Source organism: Cyanistes caeruleus, chromosome Z (assembly GCF_971803275.1).
Source record: "Cyanistes caeruleus chromosome Z, bCyaCae1.hap1.1, whole genome shotgun sequence".
Classification (NCBI taxonomy): Eukaryota; Metazoa; Chordata; class Aves; order Passeriformes; family Paridae; genus Cyanistes; species Cyanistes caeruleus.
Genome location: NC_141732.1, coordinates 6317005 through 6339573, shown reverse-complemented (window position 1 = coordinate 6339573; position 22569 = coordinate 6317005). Strand labels below are relative to the sequence as shown.

The 22569-nt window shown below is 47.9% G+C and overlaps 1 protein-coding gene across 1 annotated transcript; it reads left to right on the top strand.

Moving 5' to 3' along the window:
* Nucleotides 1-3991: 3991 nt before the first annotated feature.
* LOC147648036 (uncharacterized) lies at nt 3992-22294 on the top strand. Its single transcript, XM_086867824.1, has 4 exons — nt 3992-7412; nt 15177-15311; nt 15589-15930; nt 16377-22294. Exons 1-4 carry the CDS (start codon nt 7230-7232, stop codon nt 16680-16682), a joined length of 966 nt encoding a protein of 321 aa, XP_086723950.1. The 5' UTR covers nt 3992-7229; the 3' UTR covers nt 16683-22294.
* The last annotated feature ends 275 nt before the right edge of the window (nt 22295-22569 follow it).

The window sequence follows — 22569 nt, the reverse complement described above, 5'->3', positions numbered from 1 at the left end:
GGCCCCATGCATTTTAGGCATAGACTACCTCCGAAGCGAGTATTTTAAAGACCCAAAGAGGCTTAGGTGGGCATTTGAGATAGCAGCTATAGAGAGAGAGAGCATCAAGCAATTGAACACTTTGCCTGAACTGTCAGAGAACCCATCTGTAGTAAGACTCCTGAAAGTGGAAAAACAGCGAGTACCAATTGCCACCGCGACAGTGCACCGCCGGCAGTATAGGACAAATCGAGATGCTGTGATCCCCATCCACAAGATGATCCGAGAACTGGAGAGCCAAGGAGTAGTCAGCAAAACTCACTCACCTTTCAACAGCCCCATCTGGCTTGTGCGTAAATCTGAAGGAGAATGGAGATTAACTGTGCATTGAATGAAGTGACTCCACCTCTGAGCGCTGCTGTGCTGGATATGTTGGAGCTCCAGTATGAGCTGGAGTCCAAGGCAGCGAAGTGGTACGCCACTATTGACATTGCCAATGCATTTTTCTCCATTCCCCTGGCAGCAGAATGCAGGCCTCAGTTTGCCTTCACGTAGAAGAGAATGCAGTACACCTGGAACCGACTGCCCCAGGGGTGGAAGCACAGCCCCACCATCTGCCATGGACTGATCCAGGCTGCCCTGGAAAAGGGTGAGGCTCCAGAACATCTGCAGTACATTGATAACATCATTGTTTGAAGAAAGACGGCTGAAGAAGTCTTTGAGAAAGGAGAGAAAATCATCCAGGTTCTCCTGAAAGCCGGTTTTGCCATCAAGAAGAGCAAAATTAAGAGACCAGCTCGTAAAATTCAGTTCCTGGGGGTAAAGTGGCAAGATGGACGGCGTCAGATTCCCACTGAGGTCGTCAATAAGATCACAGCAATGTCTCCACCCACTAGCAAGAAAGAAACGCAAGCTTTCCTAGGTGCCGTAAGTTTTTAGAGGATGCACATTCCTGAGTACAGCCAGATTGTGAGCCCTTTTTACCTAGTCACCCGCAAAAAGAACACTTTCCAGTGGGGCCCTGAACAACAACAAGCCTTTACTCAGATCAAACAGGAGATCGCTCATGCAGTAACCCTTGGCCCAGACAGAACAGAACCAGATGTGAAGAACGTGCTCTACTCTGCAGCCGGGAGCCACGGTCTGTCCTGGAGCCTTTGGCAGAAAGTGCCTGAGGAGACTCGAGGCCGACCACTGGGATTCTGGAGCCGAAGTTACAGAGAGTCCGAAGCCAACTACACTCCCACAGAGAAGGAAATTTTAGCCGCCTATGAAGGAGTTCAAGCCGCCTCAAAAGTGATTAGCACAGAAGCACAACTCCTCCTGGCACCCCGACTGCCAGTGCTGGAGTGGATGTTTAAAGGAAAGGTTCCTGCTACCCACCACGCCACCGATGCTACATGGAGCAAGTGGATCGCCCTCATCACGCAGCGCGCCCATATTAGAAACCCAAATCGCCCTGGGATTTTAGAGATAATTACAAACTGGCCAGAAGGTGAAAACTTTGGTCTCACTGATGAAGAGGAGAAGGAACAAGTGACACGGGCTGAAAAAGCTCCACCGTACAACCAGCTGCCAGCAGAAGAAACGCGCTACGCTCTGTTTACTGATGGTTCCTGTCGCGTCGTAGGGATGAACCGGAAGTAGAAAGCAGCCGTATGGAGCCCCACATGACAGGTCGCAGAAGCCACTGAAAGAGAAGGTGGATCAAGCCAACTTGCTGAACTCAAAGCTGTTCAACTGGCCCTGGACATTGCTGAAAGAGAGAAGTGGCCAAAGCTCTACCTCTACACTAATTCATGGATGGTAGCCAATGCTCTGTGGAGATGGCTGGAAAAGTGGAAAAAGACCGACTGGCAACGCAGAAGAAAGCCAGTCTGGGCTGCTGATGAGTAGAAAGACATCGCCACCAGGGTAGAGAAACTGTGAGAGTCCGTCATGTAGATGCCCATGTCCCCAAGAGTAGGGCTAATAAAGAGCACCGAAACAATGAGCAGGTGGATCAGGCTGCAAAGATAGAGGTGTCAAAAATAGACTTAGATTGACAACACAAGAGAGAGTTGTTCCTAGCTCGATAAGCCCATGATGCCTCAGGCCATCAGGGTAGAGATGCCACCTATAAGTGAGCACAAGACCGAGGGGTAGACCTAACCATAGACAGTATTTCCCAAGTTATCCATGACTGTGAGACGTGTGCCACGATCAAGCAGGCCAAGCGGTTGAAGCCGCTATGGTATGGTGGGCGTTAGTCCAAATATAGATATGGGGAAGCCTGGCAGATTGACTACATCACACTGCCCCAAACCCACCAAGGCAAGCGCTACGTGCTCACAACCATCACAACTGGATGGTTGGAAACCTACCCTGTACCTCATGCTACAGCCCGTAACACCATCCTAAGACTTGAAAAGCAAGTCCTCTGGAGGCATGGTACCCCTGAGAAGATTGAATCAGACAATGAGACTCATTTCAAGAATAACCTTATAAACAGCTGGGCTAAAGAACATGGCATTGAGTGAGTGTACCATATCCCTTACCATGCACCTGCTGCGGGAAAAGTGGAGAAGTACAATAGACTGTTAAAGACTACCTTGAAAGCGTTGGGTGGGGGATCTTTCAAAAATTGAGAGCAGCATCTAGCAAAGGCCACCTAGATAGTTAACACCCGAGATTCCACCAATCGAGCAAGCCCAGCCCAATCCGAGCCCCTGCATAAAGTAGACGGAGACAAGATCCCAGCAGTACATCTCAGAAGTTTGTTAAGAAAGACAGTTTAGATCAATTCTACCTCGAGTACAGACAAACCCATTCGTAGAGTTGTTTTTGCTCAAAGACCGAGTTGTACATAGTGAATAATGTGGAAAGATAGAACAACACAATGTGTACCACAAAGAGATCTGATGGTTGGGTGAAGATTATAAATAAATGCCCTTGCCTGTATATAATGTATGTGTTGTAAGGTTAAAATATATATATATATTAATTTTGATAATAAGTTGACGATATGAGGATAAGGGGTGGAATGTCCTGGGGTGACTTTATGATACTGGTATCCCCAATCATCTGGTTTATGTTATATATTAAGTTCTGCACTTTTAAGACTGGCTTTGAGAGTAAGAGAGGGAGAAGAAGAAGTGCGCAGTGTGTTAAGGAAAACATCACTCCCACACACCCCGCTCCTGGACTGTGTTGTCTGCAGCACGGACAGACAGCAGAACAGAGTTTTCTCTGGCTTTTAGTTAGTTTTAGCTAGCTGAGGCAGAGGAGTTCCCTGGACCTTTGTTTTTTTTGCAGTTTTCTTGGATCTGTGCAAGCCTGCTCTGGACTGAACACCCAGCCAAACCCCAGGAACTCACGCCTGTGGCCCACCAGGGCCTGGGCCTCGGCACTTTCCAGCGCTGGAGAGACTGATAAGAACCTGAGAGAGCCGAGCTGCACCACATGAAAAAGACTTTCTTCCTAGACTTACCATCCCATCGAACAACAAGAAGTTTTATTATTTAATATTACTCAATTTCTGTTAAATAAACAGCTTTTTCCACTTCTCTCCACAGAATTTTTTTTTCTCTTTTCCCAGACCCGTTAGTGGGGAGGGGCATTTCCCTGTGGAGATCCCCATTTAGAGTTTTCCTTCCTGATTTGCCCTAAACTAGGACACAAGGTTACAAACTGTCTGGTATGTGTTTGTGTGCACAGACCACAGATGCTACCCTGTGTCCGTGCCCCGGGTGTCTGTCAATGTCCATTGAAACAGATGGCTGGAAGGGGGGCTCTGACTGCCCTGCACTGTTCTGGGGCTGGGGCTGGGCTGGTAGAGGCTGCAGAACGCTCTGAGAGGCACGGCCTCATCTCTGGCCACCATCTTGTGCATGGCACGGCCTCATCTCTGGCCGCCATCTTGTGCATGGCACAGCGTCATCTCTGGCCGCCATCTTGTGCATGGCACAGCCTCAGCTCTGACCGCCATCTTGTGCATGGCACAGCCTCAGCCCCAGCCGCCATCTTGTGCATTGTGGCAGCTCTGAGGGCTGTGTGAGGGACACTCTTCCCCAGCGCTGTTTTGTGTCCTTTCCATTCCAGGGATGGCATTTGGAAATTCTGCTTCTGTCCTGGGTTACCATGTTTCAGCCTTCTCATTACACAACTCTCTCTGTTACTCTTACTATGATTAAAAGATCCTAAGAAGAAAATGAAAGTCATACCAGGATTATGATGCACGAAATGTAGTCAAGAAAACAGTACTCCATAGTGCAGGGCCTATAGAACAAGGATTTGTTCATGCAACACCACAAGTGAGGGGAATAGCTCTGCCACTTGTCCATTCAAAAAGCACAGTACAAACTTTTACACATTTTTAACTTATTGGGCACATTCTACTTTCCTGACCTTCATATTTTCTAATTCCTTGATTATGGAAGCCCTTGTAGCAGGGCTCTGCACAAGGTGGTCGTCAGCCTCCTGGTGGTCGTTGTGGATGAAGGCCAGAAGTGTTCCTCAGGCTTGAACTTTTTTATCTCTGTTTCTGCACGTGTTCTTTAAGATTGTCTGCTCAGATAGCCAGGCGTTAGCTTAATGCTAAGTTGCCTTGTGCTAAATTTGCTGATTTCTGAGAAGTGCTTGATTCCCATACCCTGTTACAAAGTAACTACTTTCCTCAGAGCTACAGCATTTTCCCCTAGCTCAAGCATTATCTCTTTGCCTCAGTATCCAAAAGAGGAAAAGGAGGAGGGGGAAAAGTTGGTAGGGTGATAGTGCAACATTATCTTGTTGCCCAGGGATCAATTCCTAGGTCAACTAAGCAGTAGTCTCGTCCATCTAGTAAGTGTGGGGGTACCACAGGGACAATGCCATTGCATGGATTTGGAGTGTTGGGGTGTTGGCACCAAAGTCCTGCTCTTGAGGGAAGTGCAGGGACACAGGGGCTGTCAGAGGACAATGAGACACGGGGGACATGAGGCCATAATGTGCCGAGCAAGATCCTGCCCAGGATGGCAGCAAAGGCATTTCCTCCCCATGGCTTGGCACTGCAGGAAATCCCAAAAGGGTCTGAGGAGTCCCATGGGTAACGAGGAGGGATGACTGACATCACTGTGGCTGCCAGCATTCCCCAATCACTGGCCATTCCATGGACACTGGGGACTCTGAGGATGTGTGGATATGCTGGTTTTACATTAATTATTACTCAGTGAGGAGGGAAGAAGCCAGCAAGAAAAATGATTTTTCTGAGAGATGCTGCTAAGAGCTTCCTCTGTGCCTAGTAAAAAACCAATAGCTGTCTAGTTCTGAGAAGTGACAACCTATTAAATCATTTAGAAGCTGGCTCTGCCTCTGTGCATTCTACATTTTAAAATACAGGCAAGCCCAAGGGGGCTCTCTCTTGTTTCCAGCCTTGAAAGGTAACTGGGCTCTGGCTGGGCCTACCCCGCTCCACCGCAGCCTGCGAGGCCTGGAGGGGCCGGGCCAGGCCCCAACAGGAGCCAGGTGGGGGATGGGAGGCTGCAGGGCCCCGGTCAGAGCTAAGCCAATTCACAGCTACTAACATCTTACTAACACCAAGCCCTGGCCTCAGCCCTGGCCCTGTCTGCTCGTGCCGAGCCAGAGTCCGCTGGGCCCTGGGAGTAGCTGCTGGCCAAGCCAGGCCCCCTCCAGCACGACCCCCCACATGCGGCTGCCATCAGTGGGAAGGGGAAGCCATCAGTCTGCAGCTGAAATGAAAAACAGCAGGGGCCAAAGACCAGCCACACAGCAAGAACAGCCATGACCATTGTGATCAGGTCCCTGAGATCTTAGCACAACCACAACACAGCCTCAAATCCATCACCGTAACTATTGCAACCACTACCCAGCAAAAATCATCGTAACCATCTGCAGGCCTGGGTGAGATATTAACTCTTTCACTGCAAAGAGAAGACCTAGAGACCTTAATCCTCTCTCAAGAGAGAGAAAAATATAAAGACATGTAAAAGATAACATAAAAGTCAATAAAAAAAGATGAAGTCCTAAATCAAAGGAGCATGAGGAGATGCCCTAATATGCCATTGCCATCTGCTGCAAGTATTTCCACCGAGGCCCTCTTCTAGAAATGTCCCTGCAGCACATCAGCATCAGCACTAGGTTTGGTTGCATCAGTGGGGCAGATCAAGCCTTACCCCACGCAAACAATCTCCATTCTCAGGCAACATTTTGCTTTGGGCTATCATTCCAGCTCTTTTGGCTGTGTAGATGGCCCTAATAACAGGAAACAATCATCTCAGAACTGGTGTTATTTTTTCCAGCAATGAAGGAAAGAAACTCAAACCAAACAAAGTTTCTGAAATAGTGGTTTTGAGAGAAGAAGTGCACCCCCATTCTTCTCACAGGGAAACTTGCCTGCAACCTGGAGAGGATGGTTTAAAGGCACAGAGTCCCTGCTGCTTCTTGTGCCGTGCTGCTGAAACACTTAATGACCATATTCTTTCATAAGCCAAGCCACGTTCTCCATATCACCAAGCTGGAGCCTGGTGATGGGGAAAGCCTGCCAAAACCTCCGGTTTGTTTCCTGCCACTTTCTGGGATGGGCCCAGCATTGACTTGAGTATCCAACGAGCAGAGGCTTAGCAAAGGGATGACACTTCTCTTTCTTCTGATTTCACCAGGAATATTTTCCTTTTACTGCATAAGGAAACCTGAAATTTTCAGACTGCGGAGAGACAAAGCTGCAGGCGGCTCCTGTGTGCCCAAAAAGGCATTTTCATCTCAATATATTTGAGGAGCCATCTTAATGTATCTGTGTTGTATAGGGGATCCCAAATGTTTGTTTCCTTCCCTGAAGAGCACCTGGGGGATTTCCTTTCTTTTCTTCCAATTACCATTATTTTCAACAACAGGACAAAAAGCTTGATGAGTTTTGTTTTATGGCAGCTGTGCTTGAGGGACCGACAAGCACTGCAGAGATGCCTTTTATGTAATAATCCTTGGAAAGAGTAGAGTTAGTTAGAATAGCAAAATCCCTCTTCCAAGAAGCCTGTCAAGCTGGTGTGAATCCTCAGAGAAGAAAACATGTATTTGCATTTCTTTATTTTCCCACTAACTAGATCAGTCCATGAAATCAGCTGCAAAAGCCAGACCTGCAGGATGTTGGAAAAGCTGGAGCTGCTTTGAGGCTTGGGTTTTTTGATGATACAGGGAAGTCATCTCTGCCTCTCTGCCAGGGCAAAATCTGCCACTGCAGAGTGGAGCTGAAACAATGGGCTCTGGGAGAGCAGTTGCAGATGGGAAAGGAGCAGGTGGAGCCTCTTGTTTCCTTTTTGCTTCAGGTTCAACTCCTGATAGCCAAAGGAGGGACCCCACAGCTGCGGCAGCCCAAACTCCTCTCAGCTTTGCTGCGTGACTTCCTGAGCTGCTGCCTGCAGACAGACAAGGCACAGCGCTGGTCTGCTGAGGAGCTCCTGCAGGTAAAATGCCAAGGGGCTGCAGGTGAAACAGTGTCTGAGGGATGGTGGCTCCTTCTCCGCTGAATTCCAAGGCATCAGATGTGCCCCCCTCCTCCTCCCTTCCAATCTTGGTGCTGTTCAAGTGAGAATGGTGAGGAATCCTAGACTGGGCAGGGCTGGCAGGGACCTGTAAAGCTCATGTGGTCCAAGTGCCCTGCAGGGAGCAGGGACATCCTTAAAGAGAACAGAATACTCAGACCTGAGCTATTTCCAGGGGTGGTGCACCTACCAGCTCTTGGGCCAACCTATGCCACTGCTGTCCCATGCTCCTTAGACCTACTCAATGCCCTTTTCATTTAAAAAATATTCCCCTGCCTTTGAAGCTCTTAGCTTGGAAAATCATGCTTTCTTCTTGTTTCCTTTTCCTTTCTACTACATCAATTTGTAACATCGGACAATCCTAGATACAGCCTTGTGCCACTCATCATATCAGTGAAGCAGTGAAAGGAGAGAACAATAATGTTTTAATCAATATAGAACTGTTTTCTCCATGGCTAGCTTAGAGTAATATTGTAGAGTAGGAATGCAGAGTAAGATTAGAAAGTAGGACTGTAGAGTAGTAATGCAGAGTTGGATTTTAGTGTAGGATTGTAAATCCATAAAGTTTCTGAAGCCTCATCTCTTTTGGATGATTCCCTTCCTTCTGACCCTGTGAGAAAGCTCAACATTTCCTTCTGTATTGCCACTTTTTCCTTAGAGGTGGAAAGTGACGTTAATGGCTACTTTGGTATGGTTTGTAAGTGGGGAAGGCTCTTCTTCAGTCATCCTCTCCAAAGGTCACACTATTCAAGAGGCATCCTGATCACATAGTATCTTTCATCAATCTGCTGCTGCTCTCTGTAAACAATTTGGAATTCGAAAAACACTGGCTCGAGCGGTGCTTGCAGCATGTCCTGACAGCACTATTCTGACACCACTGCAAGATGGAGGAGCTAATCCTCGGGGACTCCAGCCCCAAGAGTTTGGCAAACTGATGTTACTGAATTTTCACCTTTTGAACCATTACATTATGTGCATATGTCAGTGGATACTTCTTCAGCATTTGTGTGGGCTTCTGCCCATTCATCTGCCTCAACTGCTGCAGCTCAACCACTTTGGAGAAGGACTCCAACTTTTGCTGTGATGGGATGCCCCAAGAGGATCAAAACTGACAATGGTCCCATATATTGAGCCACTTCTAGTGCTAATTTTTTACAACATTGGGGTATTCAACTTCTCCATGGAGTCCCATATAACTCATGTGGCCAAGCAATTGTTGAATGCTTTCATCACATTCTTAAAAGTCACTTTACTGCTTTGGAAAAACAGGGGAAAATAGAGTGCCCCATGAAATATTGGCAAAACCATTATTTGTTATAAATTGGTTGAGTGTAGTTGGAAGACAAGACCATCCTCCTGCAATAGTACACATGCAAACAAGCCAACCTGATTTTACTTTTAAAAATATTCAAGTTAAATATTTTCCTCCTCTGACTGGGTTATGGGAGGGCCCAATGCAGTTATTAACTTGGGGAAGGGCTTATGCTTGTATTTCCACAGGGAAAGATTCAGCTACATGGATTCCTGCAAAATGGCTTAAACCATGCTTACAGAAGAATAATGACATCAGCTCTTTGTCTTGAAGCATGGAAGAGACATCAGCATGGAATGAACTTGGCATTGACACCATTGCTGAGTGCCCTGCACCCTGACAATAAGGATGCAGTTGGTTTTTTGCCAGATCTTACTGCATTTTATGTGGCTGTTTGAAAACAATTGTTGACAAGAGACAATTAGAAACTCTTGAATGTGTTTGTGGAGAACAAGGGCTTGACTATCGACCCTGGCTATTGGTGTGTTGTTCTTGGTGTAAACAAGAGAGTTGGAGAGTCACTCGGGCACGTGAAAGAGAGGAGGTGTATAAGTGTCAGCCGTGTATCACACGGGTTATTACCTACTCTAGAGCACGATGGTTGAGTGACTTTGGTGGTCCATCATTAGATCAGTTGCCTGGAGGGAATGCTCCAAGGGGTGCAGTCAGAGTACTGCGTGAACAACAACAGTTTCTAAACTCATTCAAACAGATTGAAGATTCTGGACAGAGAGTATTAGCAGACATTAGCTTTGAGCTTCTTAAACGCTTCGCATTTTTACGTATTAGGCAAGGCAATAAGGTAGTGAACACCAAGTGTGGTCTGGGTGGTGGAGTTGCCCAAAGTTGGCAAGTTTGTAGTCCTGAATGGGACATGGCAGAAAGACGATGGTGACGTGCACGCCCATGGCGATGTTAATGTTGATTTTTTGGGGTTTTTCATTGTATGGTGAGGGGTGTTTTTGGACAAAGCACAAAGAAATGTTTGGGTAACCTGGGCTAATGTGTCTGGTATGCAGGATTTTTGTCTCAGTTTACAGCAGGCCAATGACCCTTTTTGAACTTGCTTAATTGGCATTCCCCTTCAGGAGAACAAAACAGATTTTTCTGGTTGGTGGGACCCAAAAATTGTAAATTTAAGAAGCAGCAAAAGTGATGACTGTCTCAGTCCAAAGGGACAGTATACTTGGCTGTCTGTGTGCAGTGCAGCCTGGCAGAAAAGAGTAACTGCAAATTTGAACTGATCATATCCTATTCCATTTCAAGAACTGGATTTGTTAGCCAGTGTTTTCCCAACCTTGGATGTCAATGTTACTGTTCTGCCTAGTTGCAACAGTATGGCCCCACCATGGTAAGCAGTTAATGGTACAGGAGTAGTTTGGTTTGGAGATCCTTGGATTAGTTGGTTACAAGAGCAAGGAGGAAAAACGTTGTTTGAAGGTTATCCAAATGTTACGGGACAATCTCCATGAAACAGATTAAAAACAGGGGGTCTGACAGGAAACACTTCAGGAGAATGGGAATCGAGCATGGCCTGGAATTCCAAGATGGCCTGTTGGTGGACCATGCTCTCCTGGTCCACTAACATTATTTGCCCCCCACATGAGGAATTTATTGAATGTCAGTCAAAGTCATCATCAAAGATCACATCAATCCTTTTGGAATTTTGACTAGAAAAGTTATAGTGCTTCACCATCATTGGCGACTGTCATTGCAACATCGTTCCTTTTACCAGGGAGAATGGCTGCCAAAAATGCAGTCTGCAAACTGGCACAGCAGTGCTCCAGTGATGGAGGCACTCGCTGCTGCAGTTTGCACTGTTTACGGCTTTGTTTATTCCGGCTATTACCTGACAAACCTGGCATGTAAGTAGAGGTTTTCCCGGGCTGTAACCTAACCTGGCTTTTGTAGGTCTTCCTGCTTTTTCTTAGTCACTGGGTTGATTTTGAAACAGAAGGACCATTAGGATGCCACTGCTTTGCTAAAGCTCCTGTCAACAAGTTCAGCAAAAACGGGATGCCTGTAGCCAGGGGTCTGCAGGCAGCATTTGCAAGGGTTCCATTCCCTGCACAGGAGAGTCTGTGGCAGCAGAGTCTGTCCTTTCCTCAGTTTGCTGGCTCAAGCAGGATAGCTTTGAAAATGCAGAGACCGTCTCAGAAGGCCTACTTAAGACTTTGTGGTTCTCCCCATAATTGAGGGAAAGCTTCTTTTGTTCTCAGTTTTGTCATGAAAAGATTTGACTAAGTTCACCCTTTTCTGAGTGCTAGAATAGCAATACCCTTTGCAATGAAGTGCAAACTCCAAAGCAGCGAGTGTGTGCTCCTGAACACTGGAGCTGCTGTTGCTGTGCTGCACAATAGAACTGCCACAGCTCAGGGGGATTTGGGGGAAGATTTTCTGGGCCAATGTTTTCAGCAAGTTAATGAGAATTACTGCATGCAACTTATCTTTTAAAAAAGTGCCTGAAAGGGAAAGGAGCAAAAGCTACTTTATCTGTCGGATAGGACACGAGCATTGAGTGTGAAAGAAAACTCTGCATTTCCTTGATCAACTTTGTGTTCACTTACTGGCAAAAGAGGCCAAAGTGTAGGCACAAGCAAGAATATTGCCCAGTTCCTTGTTGGATGTGTGAAAGAATTGTGTCCCCTGAAGGATGCTGTCAGAGGAAAATACCCTCTGTTTGGGTTCACTTATTCTATGGGATTCAGCAGCCCAGGCAGTTTTCTCACCCCATTGCGTTCATTTTCCCTTGCTCACTGCAGGTCACCTGAGGCGTTTGTTCCGAGGTGCCGATCCTGAGGTGAGTGAGAAAGGAACCTTTGATATTCCTGCTGTTGGAGAATTGTGGAGCAAGCTGGGAGCTTGGCCTGTGGCAGCAGAGTGTAGGTGGCCAGCTGAGTAGGCTGAAAGGAAATCCATTTCCATGTCTGCAGCAGTGATAGCAAAGGCATTGCTGCCTATTTCCTCATCTTCCACTGCAGTGCTTTAAAAGAACCAGAAGACCAGTTTTGCAGAGAGAACACTGCTTCTTGATAGTAGCCAGGGTGGGAGATCTAATTCAGACAATTTGCTGTCCAGTTGAATTAAGCCATTTTCATTTAGTTGGAGTGACTTAGAATCCCATTGCTATCAAAGTGGATGATTTGTCCTTAGTCGAGCTGGTTGTAGAAATAGAGCAGAATAGAAGTAAGGTTATAAATGATAGGTAGCTGCCTGTCCCTAACACTACTATCTGTGCACAGAGCCCAGAACCAACAGCAGACTCTTCTCTGGCTCCCTCTGCTCCTGGAGAAGAGGCCAAAGAGGAGCAAAATGACCACGAGCCTCCAGCACTGGTCGCACCCCAGCCTGAACATTCAGAGACTGTAAGTGCCACTTCTGGCTGGTGTTGTCTTCAGTGCAAGGCACAGCTGCAAGTTCCTGAGCAGCCAGCACTTGCTGTTGGTAGCTGAGGCTGCTGAGTGCTGGAGTCGTGCCAGCACCTAGCAAGTCACCCCAGGCAATGGCAGCTGAAAAATGACTTTTGATCTGTCATGTGTAGGCCCCCAATTGCTGGGATTCTGAGAGGGGCCAGCCTGAAGCATGAAGGCTCCCTGTGCCCAGAGGAGGGAGCATTTCAAAGACACTCTGCTCAGCCATGTCACATTCTGGAGAGGACACTATGGTCTGGAGAGTCCTGTGCCCTACAGACTGGCCAAGTAGCTGCAGGCACAAAAGATGTGGATCTGACCACACAAGCGCTTTGGGGTGGTTTGTCTCCATGGCCTTCTTGGGTGTCCTTACCTGGGAGTATTTCAGAGACACACTGGGGATGTGGAATTTCTGACTGAAATCAGGGATTTTGGTGCCTTTGTTGCCAGGTTGTTGTTTTGCCTCTTCAGGCAGAGCAGTCAGTAGCAGAGCTGACAGGTGCTCTGAGCCCACGTCTCTTCTGGCTTTTGATAAGCTGCAAAGAGATGATTTTGTGGTCCATGAATCCATGTGGGGCCACTCTTCTCTTGTGTGGCAAAAGACACAAACTGCACAGTTCTGAATCCTTCTTCTGAGGCAAAAACCAGAGACTCTGTATATCTGTTGAGACTTTTCTTTCTGAAGTCTGCAGCTTTGAAAACTCCCCTGGAGCCTGGAGGCTGGGATAAAGCCGCAAGTCCTTGAGTGCTGTCTTGTGTTGCTAAGAACAGGAAAGGCATCTCCAAATTCTGGATGGTGTCTTTAAAGTCAAATGTGTAACGTGGTGCCTGAGTAGCTGCCTGGGCCCAGAGCACCCAGGGGTGTCGCTCAACAGCAGCTGAACGTGAGCCAGCTTGGGCCCAGGTGGCCAAGAAGACCTGGGGCATGCTGGCCACGTGTCAGCAAGAGTGGGGCAGCAGGAGCAGGGCACTGAGCATCCCCCTGTGCTGGGCAGCATCGTGGTGCTTCAAGTCTGCTTCAAGCAGACTTCCATCAATCCCTACATGACAGTGCTCACCACTTGGGCCACTTTCCTGCCAAACATCCCCTCCCTGCAGCCAAGAGGATTAGACCCTGGAGTGGGTGACAAGTTCATTCTTTGCTTTGTTTATTTGTTTATTGGTTTGACTGTAAAAAGGACTCTGTGTAATTTCTCCTTCTGCAGCCATTAAAGGTGCTTTGGCTCAACCCTTCCTGCCCACTTGCAGCACTGGAAGAGACTCTGTTAGAATTTGAATTTGGAAGATGGCAGTTCTGGAAAATGCAGTATTTTTGCAGGAGAACACATAGTTTGGAGTGGGGATGTTGGGGCAGAAGGAGCTGTTCTGGTGCCAGGCCAGACAGCAGGGCTTGCACATCACTTTCAGGTGAACAATGCCCATGCCTTTTGGCAGCCAATGGTTGATCCATAGGTGTTGTGTTTGGGAATTGGGCAGGAAATCAATGGCCTTGCATTCCAGCTGGTGCTGAGAGATCAGAGATGCTGGGAGGGACTGGGCTTCATTTCTGATTGCAGCCACTTCAGCACCATCAGTGTGGGTGAGTCCAAGAGAAGAATTTGTCTGAGCACAGATGCACAAAGACTGCAGTTCCCAGAGCAGTGCTCTGGGTCTGACAGCAGAGCACCGACACAAACCAGATTCCCCAAGAGTGTGATTTATTGAAGCAACAGGAGAGCAAGTTCAGCACTGCTGCTGATGGGGGCACTGCTTACCAAATGTTGATGTGTGTAGGGATAGAAAATATAGTAAGAGAGTTTATAATGGTGAGATCTAGCTGTCTATCTATCTATCTATCTATCTATCTATCTATCTATCTATCTATCTATCATCTATCTATCTATCTATCTATCTATCTATCTATCTATCCATCTATCTATCTATCTATCTATCCATCTATTTATCCATCTATCCATCTATCCATCTATCTATCATCTATTTGACAGATATCAAATATTCCATTTGAATTTTCCCATCTCTGCTCCAAAGCAGTTGGTGGTATAAAGGCTACCTAAAGGCATCCCTTTGAGGAGAGGAGGAGAGACAGGTTCCATTGACTGTTCTGCAGTAGGCAGAGATGATTCCCCCTGCAGAGAGGGTTGTTTTTTTCCCTCACAGCTCTTTTCCTCCTCCACTCTTATCTGCTGTGAAACCTTCTTTTTATGCAACAAATTGCTGCATGTCCTAAGGGAGTGGAACAATCTCAAGCTCTAGGTGGAGTTTGGAGACTTTGGTCATACATGGATTACATGACACATGGTTTCCTTCATTGGCATCCCTCGGGGTGTGTCAATTCCTTTGTTGATGGGGCCTTTGGAGGATCTCTGTTAGTGCTGCTCAGAATTCTCAGCTGACAAAAGAGGGAGGATAAACACCTTGGTCCTCTTCCATATACTCAGCTGGCCATAGGGGCTCCCTGACCTCCATCAGAAGATCAAATTGCACACATCCTTATCTCCTGACCGAGCAGGATTTCTAACAAGAGTGTAGATGTCAGAAAGGCAGGAATGGTGGTGCAGACCTGAAGAGAACATGAAGTCCACAAGTGTCTCTCACAAGGGATGAAATCACACAGGAAGCCACCTGCAGAGCAAGGATGGAGCTGTGGGACAGGGCTGAGTGTGAGTGACTATGGAAAGACAAAGAGGACAGAGCAGAAGGGGAGGGAGGCCCTCAGCAGACCCTTGAGAAATGGCACACATTTCCTGTCAGCTGCCCAAGAGTCTGTTGGGGATTCAGACCCAGCTGGACCCTGATTGTACTGCCAGTGTCACTATGGAATCTGGGTCTCCCCATGGGCAGAGAACAAGCCAGGAGAGCAGCAGCACAGTGCTTTGGGAACGTGTGAGCCCATCAGTGTTTGAGTCTTGGCCCACAAATGTTGTGTGGGGAGTTGAAGGCCATGTTCTCTTGCTTTCTGTGCAGGTTGTTCTGGAGAAAGAGCAGGAGCAGATTGATTTGTCAGAGATGCCATGCCAGACTGAGGGAGAGCTGTTGCCATCCCGAGAGCAGGAAGAGCAGCTTGGGCAGCAGGTGGAAGAGGCACTGGAGAATGGCCAGGTAAGCCTGACTCAGCAGGTGACAGAGTGCAGGGCAGGAAGAGGGGCATAAAACACAGCTCTTGGGACTGAGGAGGCCAGGAGTCCTAGAAGCACTGAAAGCACAGAGCCTTGTAATCTGCAGAGATCAGCACTGGGACAGGAGGGTTACAGTGGAAGCAGAGGTGGTTAAGTAGGCAGAAAGAAGTGACTGAATGAGTGTGATTTTGAGGCTGAAAGAGGGAAAAGCTGAGCCTGATGGCAGCTCCCAGTCACTTGTTCTCCATTTGTGTGTTCAGAATATCAAGGCAGAGCCACAGGCAGAGTTGCCTGAAGCTCAGAGTGCCATTGTAGCAGTGAAGAGGAGGCACCAGGAAGACATGAGGAGCACCGAAGAGGAGATGAGGCTCCATGAGCAGAGAGATCAGCAGAATGAGGTGAGTGATAGAGTAGAAGTCACTCCACTCATCAAGCTGTCTCTCTCGTGTTTTTTAGAGGACATCAAGGAAAATCTCCAGGCAGAGCTGCAGGAAACAGAGGCTAGGATCAACGCAAAGGAGAAGAGGCTGGAGGAAGAAATGAAAATTGTCATAGAGAAAATTAATCACCTGATTCAGAAGAAGGATTCTCTACTAAAACAAGTGAGTGAAACAGCGATAGCCACTGCAGTCACTGCAGTCTGGTGGTTTCAGCCCCTCTTGCCTTTCCTCTGCAGAGCAGCAGGGAGCTGGGGTGATGCCTCTCAGTGCCATCCTGCTGTAGTGTCTATCCCAGCTGCTTTGAAGGAAACTTGCTGGTGTGCTGAATCCCAGCTACTGCTCTGGACAGTGGCACATGTCGCTTTCCCCTTTTGCCAGCACTCATCTGAGTGCATTCCTGCTGGCCTCTTCCTGCTCTCCTTGTTTCTTCAGGTGTTTTTGCAAGTGAACACAGTCACCCAGATAGATGTTGAACACAAGCCACAAGCTGTCTGTATCCCTTGGGGAATCTGCTCCTCTCCTGCTCGTTCCCTTTCCTCACAGTCAATGAGCCTTGGCAGAAAGGGACAAGCTGTAGTCTCTGACTGCTTTGTTCTGTTTGACTTGAGGTTGGAGTGTTGACATCTCACCTGGCAGCCCGCAAAGGCTTCCAGCAAATGACTAGTGATGAAGAGCCCCAAGGTTGGCGTGAGGCACAGCAACTTTCCCAAGCAGAGACGCTGAAGGTTGAGCATGTCTCAAAGATGGTGGAGGAAAAGTGGACTCATTGGGAAAATGTACAACATTTGAACAAGGAGCTGCAAATGTGTCTGCAGTCTTTGGAAGGGGAAAGGGATCCTTGGGAGGAAGTGGAATGGTCATTCTTGCAGTCATCCTTCAGAAAATCCATGAAAATGGAATATGAAGGTGTCTAAGAACTCAATTAAAACAACTTCTGGTTTTGACCATTTGGTTTCAGAAGCAGGTGTCCAAAATAATCCAGTTTATGAGCTTGGCATGTAGCTAAGAGCAACTTCTTATGGGCTTGAATTTGAAAAGGGTACTCGGGGTAATCTCTGCCATTCACTTTTCTGACACCAACTCGTTTCTACTCTCAGAGCTACCAAGGAGCCTTGGTTCCCCTCCCTGAGAAGTGGAGCCTGTGCAATTTCTTCATCTCCAGCACTGACACAGATGCTGCTCAGCCACAGGAGGATTTCCCGGAGCTACTGAGTACATCTAGTTTATTTCTTGTCTGAGGGACAGTGAATTGTGTGCACGTGCCAGACTTAGCTGTACCAAATGTTCCTCCTCAATTTGGTGTCACAGGGACATTTAGGTCTCTCCACAGGAAGTGCTCTGCTTCGAGGCAGGGAGAGAGCACTCTGCATGTTCCTGCTGTCCCTGTGGGCAGCCTGGACTGGTTAAAGTTTACCTGGCTTCCCTTTCTACTGAAGAAAGAAGCAGGAATTGTTGCTGGAGCAGTTGCTTGAGTTCTACCCATTGGCCCAACCCCTGCTCAGATCAGTCTCTAGGAAAACACATCAAGCCCTCTGTGATTCTGCAGCACAACCCATTTAATCTGCTTCTTGCCCATAAGAGCTGCCAGTGTTGTGCCCTCCCATAAAGACCTGTTGGGGCTGAGAAAAGATCCCAGTTGATTCTGTGTGTACTTTCACCTGTTGAGACAAAAAAGGGCATTGATCCACACCTCGGTGTGTCTGATGCCAAAGCCAATCCCGTTGTGTCCTGAATGGGGGCAGCAGCTTGTCAGGGGCTCAGGCTGGCTGTGGCTTGTGGCCATGGCTTGTCAGTGCTCATGCTTGGCCTTTGGCAGCCTTGCTGTGTGCCCTGGCCCTGAGGGCTGCTGTGACTGCAGGGGCTGGAGCCTTCCTTAGCTGGGAGAGTGGCGCTGCCGCCCGGCCGGCTGCTGCAGAGCCGAGCTGGCCCGAGGCAGCAGCCCCTTGTCTGGGCCGGCTTCTGCACGGCACGGCCTGGACTCCCGAGAGGGACAGCATCTCCTCTGGGCAGCTGTGCGTGTCACAGCGGCGCCTGAGCAGCACTGCTGTCCTCGCTGCCCTTGCCCGCTGTGCCCACTTGGGAAGGTGGGGGGAACGTGTGTGGTGCTGAGAGGCCGAGTCCAATGGCAGCCACTGATCCGCGCTGTCAGGGTGAAGGGAAGCACTGGGGTTCTTCCCATGGGCCACGGGCAAGGGCGTCTTGGAGCTCAGCCTGCTCATACAGGGTGAGGGTGCTGATGCCAAAAGCCCCCTTGGAATGGGATACAGCATCAGCTGCTCTGCTTTACAGATGGAAAGGCATTCATTCTTTTGGCAAATTGCAGCATGCTGGAGATGATGGGAACATTTGGCAATGCTCTTCCTCTTACCAAATTGGCATCTTTGTAGGAATTGATTCTAGGTGTCAAGATGCATTTAATCTTAAGAAGTATGAAACCTTTTGTTGAATGAAACATTGAAGTGTTTATTCCCAAGAAAAGAAAGGCTCTGTTAGGTCCAGCTCTCTTTAATGTTTATAGATGACAAACATACTTGCCGTGCTACCTGTTCTCTTCTGGTCTCTGTTTCCTCTGAATGTAATCTCCCTGTGCTTAGTTTCCTGTCAAGAAGTCTTTGCAAAGGATTGTTCAAAATCAGTTTTTGTGCCAGGCACTTGTGCAGTGCAGCTGCCTCTCTTCTTGTTGTTGCTCCTGTTCTTCTTGTTGCTGCCCAGCTGACCACACTACTCTAAAATCCAACTCTACGTTACTACTCTACCATCCTACTCTACAATCCTTCTCTAAATTCCTACTCTACAATTCCATTCTAAGATGGCCATGGAGAAAACTGTTCTAAATTGATTAGAACATTAATTATCCTTCTCTCCTTCCACTGTTTCACTGAAAGGATGAGTGGCACCAGGCTGGAGCCAGGCTTGACCGATGTTACAAATTGATACTGCAGTAAGGAAAAGGAAACAAGAAGAAAGCATGATTTTCCAAGCTAAGAGCTTCAAAGGCAGGGGAATATTTTTTAAATGACAAGGGCATTGAGTCAGAGGAGGTCTAAGGAGCATGGGGCAGCAGTGGCATAGGTTGGCCCAAGAGCTGGTAGGTGCACCACCCCTGGAAATAGCTCAGGTCTGAGTATTCTGTTCTCTTTAAGGATGTCCCTGCTCCCTGCAGGGCACTTGGACCACATGAGCTTTACAGGTCCCTGCCAGCCCTGCCCAGTCTAGGATTCCTCACCATTCTCACTTGAACAGCACCAAGATTGGAAGGGAGGAGGAGGGGGGCACATCTGATGCCTTGGAATTCAGCGGAGAAGGAGCCACCATCCCTCAGACACTGTTTCACCTGCAGCCCCTTGGCATTTTACCTGCAGGAGCTCCTCAGCAGACCAGCGCTGTGCCTTGTCTGTCTGCAGGCAGCAGCTCAGGAAGTCACGCAGCAAAGCTGAGAGGAGTTTGGGCTGCCGCAGCTGTGGGGTCCCTCCTTTGGCTATCAGGAGTTGAACCTGGAGCAAAAAGGAAACAAGAGGCTCCACCTGCTCCTTTCCCATCTGCAACTGCTCTCCCTGAGCCCATTGTTTCAGCTCCACTCTGCAGTGGCAGATTTTGCCCTGGCAGAGAGGCAGAGATGACTTCCCTGTATCATCAAAAAACACAAGCCCCAAAGCAGCTCCAGCTTTTCCAACATCCTGCAGGTCTGGCTTTGGCAGCTGATTTCTTTGAGTGACCTAGTTAGTGGGAAAATAAAGACATGCAAATACATGTTTCCTTCTCTGAGGATTCACACCAGCTTGACAGGCTTCTTGGAAGAGGGATTTTACTATTCTAACTAACTCTATTCTTTTCAAGAATTATTACATAAAAGGCATCTCTGCAGTGCTTGTCGGTCCCTCAAGCACAGCTGCCATAAAACAAAACTCATCAAGCTTTTTGTCCTGTTGTTGAAAATAATGGTAATTGGAAGACAAGAAAGGAAATCCCCCAGGTGCTCTTCAGGGAAGGAAACAAACATTTGGGATCCCTTATTCAACCCAGATGCATTAAGATGCCTCCACAAATGTATTGAGATAAAAATGCCTTTTTGGCACACAAGAACCGCCTGCAGCTTTGTCTCTCTGCAGTCTGAAAATTTCAGGTTTCCTTATGCAGTAAAAGGAAAATATTCCTGGTGAAATCAGAAGAAAGAGAAGTGTCATCCCTTTGCTAAGCCTCTGCTCGTTGGATACTCAAGTCAATGCATAAACACTGGACCCATCCCAGAAAGTGCCAGAAACAAACTGGAGGTTTTGGCAGGCTTTCCCCATCACCAGGCTCCAGCTTGGTGATATGGAGAAAGTGGCTTGGCTTATGAAAGAATATGGTCATTAAGTGTTTCAGCAGCACGGCACAAGAAGCAGCAGGGACTCTGTGCCTTTAAACCATCCTCTCCAGGTTACAGGCAAGAAGTGAGAAAAATGGGGGTGCACTTCTTCTCTCAAAACCACTATTTCAGAAACTTTGTTTGGTTTGAGTTTCTTTCCTTCATTGCTGGAAAAAATAACACCAGTTCTGAGATAACTGTTTCCTGTTATTAGGGCCATCTACACAGCCAAAAGAGCTGGAACAATAACCCACAGCAAAATGTTGCCTGAGAATGGAGATTGTTTGCGTGGGGTAAGGCTTGAATTGCCCCACTGATGCAACCAAACCTAGTGCTGATGCTGATGTGCTGCAGGGACATTTCTAGAAGAGGGCCTCGGTGGAAATACTTGCAGCAGATGGCAATGGCATATTAGGGCATCTCCTCATGCTTCTTTGATTTGGAACTTGATCTTTATTTATAGACTTTTATGTTATCTTTTACGTGCCTTTTATATTTTTCTCTCTCTTGAGAGAGGATTAAGGTCTCAAGGTCTTCTCTGTACAGTGAAAGAGTTAATATCTCACCCAGGCCTGCAGATGGTTACGATGATTTTTGCTGGGTAGTGGTTGCAATAGTTACGGTGATGGATTTGAGGCTGTGTTGTGGTTGTGCTAAGACCTCAGGGACCTGATCACAATGGTCATGGCTGTTCTTGCTGTGTGGCTGGTCTTTGTCTCCTGCTGTTTTTCATTTCAGCTGCAGACTGATGACTTCCCCTTCCCACTGATGGCAGCCGCTTGTGGGGGGTCATGCTGGAAGAGGCATGGCTTGGCCAGCAGCTACTCCCAGGGCCCAGCGGACTCTGGCTCGGCACGAGCAGACAGGGCCAGGGCTGAGGCCAGGGCTTGGTGTTAGTAAGATGTTAGTAGCTGTGAATTGACTTAGCTCTGGCCGGGGCCCTGCAGCCTCCCGTCCCCCACCTGGCTCCTGTTGGGGCCTGGCCCGGCCCCTCCAGGCCTCGAAGGCTGCGGTGGAGCGGGGCAGGCCCAGCCAGAGCCCAGTTACCTTTCAAGGCTGGAAACAAGAGAGGGCTTGCCTGTATTTTAAAATGTAGTATTCACAGAGGCAGAGCCAGCTTCTAAATGATTTAATAGGTTGTCACTTCTCAGAACTAGACAGCTATTGGTTTTTTACTAGGCACAGAGGAAGCTCTTAGCAGCTTCTCTCAGAAAAATCATTTTTCTAGCTGGCTTCTTCCCTCCTCACTGAGTATTAATTAATGTAAAACCAGCATATCCACACATCCTCAGAGTCCCCAGTGTCCATGGAATGGCCAGTGATTGGGGAATGCTGGCAGCCACAGTGATGTTGGTCATCCCTCCTCGTTACCCATGGGACTCCTCAGCCCCTTTTGGGATTTCCTGCAATGCCAAGACCATGGGGAGGAAATGCCTTTGCTGCCATCCTGGGCAGGATCTTGCTCGGCACATTATGGCCTCATGTCTCCCGTGTCTCATTGTCCTCTGACAGCCCCTGTGTCCCTGCACTTCCCTCAAGAGCAGGACTTTGGTGCCAACACCCCAACACTCCAAATCCATGCAATGGCATTGTCCCTATGGTACCCCCACACTTACTAGATGGACGAGAATACTGCTTAGTTGACCTAGGAATTGATCCCTGGGCAACAAGATAATGTTGCACTATCACCCTGCCCACTTTTCCCCCTCCTCCCTTTCTTCTTTTGGATACTGAGGCAAAGAGATAGTGCTTGAGCTAGGGGGAAAAGCTGTAGCTCTGAGAAAAGTAGTTACTTTGTAACAGGGTATGGGAATCAAGCACTTCTTAGAAATCAGCAACTTTAGCACAACAAGCCAACCCCTGCAAAAAGCTAACCCCTGGGTATTTGAGCAGACAATCTCATAGAGCATGTGCAGAAACAGAGACAAAAACGTTCAAGCCTGAGGAACACTTCTGGCCTTCATCCACAACGACCACCAGGAGGCTGACGACCACCTTGTGCAGAGCCCTGCTACAAGGGCTTCCATAATCAAGGAATTAGAAAATATGAAGGTCAGGAAAGTAGAATGTGCCCAATAAGTTAAAAATGTTTAAAAGTTTGCACTGTGCTTTTTGAATGGACAAATGGCAGAGCTATTCCCCTCACTCATGGTGTTGAATAAACAAATCCTTGCTCTACAGGCCCTGCACTATGGAGTACTGTTTTCTTGACTACTTTTAATGCATCATAATCCCAGTATGATTTTCATTTTCTTCTTAGGATCTTCTAATCATAATAAGAGTAAGAGAGCGAGTTGTGTATTGAGAAGGCCGAAACAGGGTAACCCAGGACAGAAGCAGAATTTCCAAATGCCATCCCTAGAAAGGAAAGGACACAAAACAGCTCTGCGGAAGAGCGTCCCTCGCACAGCCCTCAGAGCTGCCACAATGCACAAGATGGCGGCTGGGGCTGA

Excerpts from the sequence above, each read along its gene's own strand:
- LOC147648036 (XM_086867824.1), top strand. The coding sequence starts at position 7,230 with ATGGGAAAGGAGCAGGTGGAGCCTCTTGTTTCCTTTTTGCTTCAGGTT. Across the intron at positions 7,413-15,176 it reads CTGCTGAGGAGCTCCTGCAG|GTTGTTCTGGAGAAAGAGCA; the intron begins GTAAAATGCCAA and ends CTTTCTGTGCAG. Across the intron at positions 15,312-15,588 it reads AGGCACTGGAGAATGGCCAG|AATATCAAGGCAGAGCCACA; the intron begins GTAAGCCTGACT and ends TTGTGTGTTCAG.